At 38.4% G+C, this 7470-nt stretch overlaps 1 protein-coding gene across 2 annotated transcripts in view; it reads left to right on the top strand.

The window, feature by feature from the left end:
• Window positions 1–7470, top strand: part of TXNDC16 (thioredoxin domain containing 16) — a 93672-nt gene that overhangs the window by 80323 nt on the left and 5879 nt on the right. The window contains exon 20 of one of the 2 annotated variants that reach the window (XM_015570498.1): window positions 3787–3947. In XM_015570498.1, coding sequence (XP_015425984.1) covers window positions 3787–3947 — 161 coding nt within the window. Of the gene's footprint in view, window positions 1–3786; window positions 5079–7470 lie in introns of those variants that run through there. The other variant, XM_006773789.2, reaches the window with a different exon arrangement.

The following is a 7470-nucleotide window of genomic DNA, read 5'->3' as shown; positions in this document are numbered from 1 at the left end:
TGATATAATTAAGTCTCCTCAGGTGCTATTCAAGTATTTTGTTACTGGATACCAGATAAACTATCCTATATAATAGAATGCTAATATGCAAATTGACTGAATGGTGGAACAACCAGTCGCTATGACGTGCACTGACCACCAGTTGGCAGATGCTAAAGGCAGGAGCTGCCCTCTGGAGGTCAGTGTGTTCCCACAGGGGTAGTACCGCTCAACCAGAAGCCAGGCTCACGGCTGCTGAGCGCAGTGGCGGTGGTGGCAGGAGCCTCTACCACCTCCTTGGCAGCACTAAGAATGTCCGACTGATGGCTCCCAGACTGCAAGAGGGCATAGGCCGAATTGAGGGACTGCCTGCCCCCTGCATGAATTTCAGGCACCAGGCCTCTAGTATTATAATAATATTTTGACACTGTTCTACAATAGAATTCTGAAGTAAGGGGTGTGTCTGTGTATGTGAATTTATGTATATGTACACACACAAAGTTCTGGTGTACAAATTCCATTTAGTGTGATATTGTCTCTTAACTAGCATGCATGGTGTGAGTATACCATTATGAATATTTGTGTATATTTAATTAGGTACTTGAATTTATTTTAAGTGTTAGTCATTGTAGCACACCTGTTCTTACCAGGTGGTCTGCTTCAGTTCTGTTAAATTAGGCAGTTTAACTAAATTATTATGTTTATGTAGCCTGTAGATGGTATTTTTATATTGAATCTAGAGGCCTGATTCACGAAATTCGTTCAGCTGCCTCAACCCTTGCATTGCCTGCTGACTCGCAGCCCTGCTCACTGATCATTTTGGAAGGTTGTTCCACCGTCTGGTCTAATTAGCATATTAGCTATTTATTATAGAGGATATAATTCACATACCATAAAATTCCCGCTTTTAAAACCTACAATTCAGTGATATTTAGTATATTCACAAGGCTGTACAACTATTACTACTGCTGAATTCTATATTGTTGTCATCGCTCTAAAAGAAATCCTATACCCATTAGCAATCACTCCCCATTCTTCCCTCCTTCCACCCACTAACAACCACGAATTTGTCTTTATAGATTTTCCTATTCTGGAAGTTTCATACAAATGGAATAACTTATCATAAAATTTTAAGGATCATTCATGTTATGGCAAGAATCCATAGTTAATTCCTTTTTATGGATGAGTAATATTCCATTATTCTGACTGGGAATCGAACCAGCAACCTTTTGGTGCACAGGACAGTGCTCAACCAACTGAGCCACTCCAGCTGGGCATTCCACTGCAATTTGGATGAATGCCTTTGCCAACTCACTCTTTAAGGGGTTTCCATTATTTCTTTCTATCACTGTTCCTATTATTGAGTTATTTCTGCAGCCTCTGCAGCAGGGAAGAAGTACTTGTTTGTGTTGGGTCCTGTCTCCTGTGCTGTGAGGGCCTGCTCTCCACTCTGTGGGAGAGGAATCTGAGATGGGGGTCTTGCATGACTCTGTTGTAATGGTGCCACAGGTGTCTGCCTCACCTTAATTTCTTTGAAATTTTAGTTTGGATTTACACTTAACTTTGATCAAGTTCTTTGACCTATTAAGGCTTTGGCTTTCTCATCTATAAAACTGGGATAGTAATTATACTTACCTCATGGGGTTGTAAGGTTAAAATGGTATGTTGTAAAGGCTCAATAGATGCTAGCTATTATTATCATTTCTAGTTTGATAATAAAGTATCTATTACTGATACATAATGAGAGTACAGTTTTATTTGCAGTTGAACACATTAAGACTTTTGTAGTATTCCCTTAGCAAATAACTAGCAGAGTTGTGATACCTGGTTTTAGGTATTTTGTCATCTCAGACCACTAGGCTAAGTGTTTACTTTTTAAAATACTGCCAAATATGTGCTATGCTTTAAATTGAACTTTTCTTAAAGACACTTTAATGTCTTTAGTAAAGATATTTTATTTGCACCTTGCAAACTACAAATAGTTATTCTTATCTCCTATTCATTATATTCAAGAAAATATTATATCCATTTGTCACTTTTGTATCTGCTAACCTGGCAACAATAATTGGAAATTACAGGGGTAGCTTACATTTAATATCCTGCTGATGTTCCAGGTACTAGGATTTTATATAATTAAGTCCTATTGAACAAATTATATACCAGTGAGTATAGATATACTTCATATGTGCAGATTTTTGTTTGAACTTTAATCCACTCTAGGAAATTAGAATTTAAATGAATTTCCAAAGCATTTAAATATATTTATTTGATTTGTTAGAGATGCTTAAGTTTGTATCTTATGACATTTATTACTTTTGTCACATTGCTAATTTTTTCATCTAATATTCTTTCATTGGAATTTATTTTTAAAAGGTTTACTTGGCATATTTCCTTATATAGTTCATTTCTCAAAAGGGTATTTTAAATGGACCACTAAATTCTAAAATTGTTTTGTAGGATCTGTGTACTAAATGGAAAAAAGATAGCTAATTTACCTCATATATATCTTATCACGTATATTATGATATCAAGCTCAAATCAGTTTTCCTCTTCTTTTTTCTTTTTTAAAAAAAATATATTTTATTGATTTTTTACAGAGAGGAAGGGAGAAGGATAGAGAGTCAGAAACATCGATGAGAGAGAAACATCGATTAGTTGCCTCCTGCACAATCCCTACTGGGGATATGCCTGCAACCAAGGTACATGCCCTTAACCAGAATCGAACCTGGCACCCTTCAGTCCACAGACAGACGCTCTATCCATTAAGCCAAACCGGTCAGGGCCAGTTTTCCTCTTCTAATGACCAATGTTTTAAAAGGAAGGAGACTTGACTTGGGGTGGTAAGTACACAATACAACATACATGTGATGTATTATAGAATTGTATACCTGAAATCTATATATTTTTATTGACCAATATCACCCCAATAAATTCAATTTAAAAAATGATGCTAAGATTCACTATGACAAGCCCATCTAAGAATTATTCAATCCATCTGTCTATAGTACAGTTGATTCCATAACAACTTTTAATTATCACTGTCTATATTTATTTTTATAAAATGAAGTAGGTACAAAGGATGTTAAAAGCTTTAAAAGAGGAAAATGCTTTAAAATGTTAGGAAATCCTTGTCTAGATAAGAAGTAAATATGCATGTGCCAAAAATTTATTTTTGAATCATTCATAAGGAACAGTTCCAGTTCTTTGGAATAAAGGCAGCAGTGGGCAGGGAAGCAAGAAATCTTTTCATTTTAACTTGTACCTATTGATGTGATAATCTCATAAACATATTACTGTTTTCTAAAACTTCAACAGGATTAACTGGCAGGGAGATTATGGACCTTTTGTTTTCTTCCTAACTTTATTTTCAATATTATAGTGTGCAAATATAAATAATAGAAATGGCTAGTAATGAGGAGTGTATCAAGTTTCTTAAACAATGTAGTAAAATAGTTTTGCTTAGGTAAGTAAAAGTGATAAAGTTTTCACTTCTACAAATATATTTTTAAAAATAAAACATTTTCTTGCCCTAGCTGGTTTGACTCAGTGGATAGAGCGTCAGCCTGCAGTCCCAGGTTGGATTCTGGTCAAGGGCACATGCCCGGGGTTGCGGGCTTGATCCTCAGTAGGGGGTGTGCAAGAGGCAGCCAATCAATGATTCTCTCTCATCATTGATGTTCTATCTCCCTGTTCCTTCCTCTCTGAAATCAATAAAAATATATTTTAAGAAAACACTGTTTTTTAGTATATTTATGTGATTTTTTTGATCTGTTCATCGTTAACTCTTGATTGTATCTTTTTTTCTAGCAATTTTATCTGCTCAGGAATGGAAACCTCCTCTTCCTGCTTATGATTTTCTACGTATGATGGATGCTGCAGCATCTCAACATCCCACTAGGAAAGGTCCTGAGTATATGAAAGAAACTGACTTTCAGGAAAATGATAAACAACCTGAAGATAAATCAGCAGTAAGAAAAGAACGGATTGAATTATAGGGAATAAAGCACTGGAATAGAAGTAATGTGTTTAAAGCAGAAAAATCAGTTAGGCATGATAAAAGTTATAATGTTCAAAAATGAGCTGATTCAATAGGGCTGTGGAAAGCTTTCCAAGATCTATTTGGTTTATTTAATAGACTTAAGAATTTATTTCATTAAAAAAATAATACTAAATTATTTCAGATTTCTATAATATGAGCCATATTTGTAATTTAGAATTTTCTAGTAGCCACATTAAAGAAAGTAAAAGCAAGCAGGTCAAATTATTTTTAATAATATGTTCCATGAGAAAGTATACCCCAAATAGTTCATTTAACATAAAAAATGAGATATTTTGCATCCTTTTTTTCATATCAAGTGCATATTGTATACTTAGTGCACAGCTCACTTTAGAGTAGCCACATTTCAAGTGCTCAGAAGCAACATGTGGCTGGAAACTACTGTATCGGACAGCTCTGTGCTAGACAAGAACTGGTATAATTAATTTAACTTAGTTCTAGCCTAATGTATTTTGATCTAAAATATAAATGTAACTCTAGTTTAATAACAGTTGACTCCACAGTGGGATCATACAACTGGCAGTTGTATCTGTTTGGTTTTCATGATGTTAAAACTATAGTGTTTCTTAACCAGGGAGCAGTTTTGCCCCTAGGAGGTTTTTGGCAATGTCGAGAGTCATTTTTGATTAGGGGTTTTACGGCATCTAGAGGGCAGAGGCCAGGGATGCTGCTAAACGCCCTACAATGCATTGGGCAGCCTTCCACAACAAAGAATTATCCTGCACAAATGTCAGTAGTGCCAAGATTAAGTAACCCTGTTTTAAACTAACCATAGCAGAGTAGGCTCCCTGAATTTTTTGGTTCTCCTCAGTTACTGTGTTTAAAAAAATCTTGAATATTAGCTGGTCTTATTCTGATTATTATCTGGACACAACCTTATCTTATAAATTCTGTTTATATTTTTAAAAAGTAATAACCCTAAAAAGGACTCAGTGTGAGATATATATCACAATATAATATGTATTGTGTTAGGTTTATTATATATTCTATATAGAGAGAGGCATCCTATCTAATAAAAGACAAAAAGGGTAATTAACTGTACTTCCGCTACACTTCCCATCGGCTAATCAGGGTGATATGCAAATTAACTGCCAACAAAGATGGAGGCTAATTTGCATACTATAGGGAGGGCGGGACAGTGCCATCCCGCCTGCCCCGCTGCCATCCGGGCCTGATATCTGAGAACCGGGTGGTAGGTGGCCCGTATGGGACCCAACCCAAGACTGGCGGTAGCTAATGCACCGATCGGCCACCGGCCACACCCACAAACGGCCCTCCCGTGGGGACCCGGGGTTGGTGGGTGCTAAGGCACTGATCTGCCACCGGCCATGCCCACAAACGGCCCTCCTGTAGGGATCCGGGGCTGGCTGGTGCTAAAGCACCAATCCGCAACCGGCCACACCCACCACCGGCCCTTCCACGGGGATCCGTGGCTGCCAGGTGCTAATGCACCAATCTATCACCAGCCACACCCACAACCGGCCCTCCTGCGGGGATCCGTGGCTGGCCGGTGCGACCCCTGCGATCTGCCCCCGGCCGCGCCCCCGACCGGCCCTCACGTGTTCGACCCAGGCGGCCCAGACAGCGTGGCTCCTCTGTCATCTCAGCTTCCTCATGACAGTTTTGGAAACTGACAGCAGGGAGGAGGAAGTCCCACTCACTCCCACAGAATCATCCAGAATCAGCTGTTAGTCACACAGCTCTCAGTGGCCTGACAGGCAGGACTCTCATTGACCTGCATCTCAGACCGTGTCAGTAGACAGGTAGTACTATGTCCAAAGAAAAACGGTTGAAAGGTGTCGACGTTATCGACAGGAAATGTCTGCAGAGCAACGTGCGTCTAATCTTGAAAGAAGGCAGCATCTGCAACAGAATGTATCTGAAGAGTAGCTACCGGAAAAACGTCCCTCTGAAGCTGAAAAACAGAGGCGTCTTGGACAGAAAATGTCTAAAGACAAACGTGCCTTTGAAGTTGAAAGAAGGCGGTGGTGACAACAGAAAATGTCTAGAGAACAGTCAACAACAAGCACTACCAATAGCGGTAGGAACTGCCTTCTCAGCGAATATGGAGTACATGAGGATACAATTCTCGAACATAGTTGTGGTGGAATGACTGTTCGATGTGAATTTTGCCTATCCCCAAATTTCTCGGATGAAAAACCATCCGATGGGAAATTTACTCGATGTTGTAGCAAAGGGAAAGTCTGTCCAAATGATATACATTTTCCAGATTACCCGGCATATTTAAAAAGATTAAAGACAAACGAAGATTCTGACAGTAAAAATTTTATGGAAAATATTCGATCCATATATAGTTCTTTTGCTTTTGCTTCCATGGGTGCTAATATTGCATCGCCATCAGGATATGGGCCATACTGTTTTAGAATGCACGGACAAGTTTATCACCATACTGGAACTTTACACCCTTCAGATGGTGTTTCTCGGAAGTTTGCTTAACTCTATATTTTGGATACAGCCGAAGCTACAAGTAAAAGATTAGCAATGCCAGAAAACCAGGGCTGCTCAGAAAGACTCATGATCAACATCAACAACCTCATGCATGAAATAAATTAATTAACAAAATCGTACAAGATGCTCCATGATGTAGAAAAGGAAGCCCAATCTGAAGAAGTAGCAAAAAGTATTGCTCCCACAGAGGTAACAGAGGTAACAATGGCAATTAAATATGATTGTAACAGTGACCCAGGTAGATATAATTCTCCCCGTGTAACCGAAGTTGCTGTCATATTTAGAAATGAAGACGGAGAACCTCCTTTTGAAAGGGACTTGCTCATTCATTGTAAACCAGATCCTAATAATCCAAGTGCCACTAAAATGAAACAAATCAGTATCCTATTTCCTACATTAGATGCAATGACATATCCTATTCTTTTCCACATGGTGAAAAGGGCTGGGGAATGGATACGGCATTAAGACTCAGAGATGACAATGTAATTCACAGTAATACTAGATGAAATGTAAGGACATGAGTCACACATGTGCAGTATTATGAATGTCATTTATCCGTCCGGGACACGTTCAATCCTATTTTAAATGCAGGATAATTAACTTAACAGTGTATTGTTGATTCATATTAAAAAATGGAAACCAATGGGATAAATTTCATTAAAGCAAATCAATCTAAGTTGAGAGTTGAAATATAGTGGTTTGGTGGATTATCTCACATCTAGATCTGAAAATGACAATGTGCCGATTGGTAAAATGATAATAATTCCATCATCTTTTGAGGGTAGCCCCAGAAATATGCAGCAGCGATATCAGGATACTATGGCAATTGTAACGATGTATGGCAAGCCTGCTTTACAGCAGACCAGGCTGTTTTGTTGCATCAGAGGGAGCCTTGATGGGGTACTGATAATTTTTTTCAGTGTTCAGTCTTATAATAAGTAGAAATTCCTTTAAGAGTCTGCCAC

Source organism: Myotis davidii, unplaced genomic scaffold (assembly GCF_000327345.1).
Source record: "Myotis davidii unplaced genomic scaffold, ASM32734v1 scaffold847, whole genome shotgun sequence".
In the NCBI taxonomy this organism is placed as follows: Eukaryota; Metazoa; Chordata; class Mammalia; order Chiroptera; family Vespertilionidae; genus Myotis; species Myotis davidii.
Note: the sequence above shows the minus strand (reverse complement) of the source record. Positions and strands in the feature narration are given on the sequence as shown.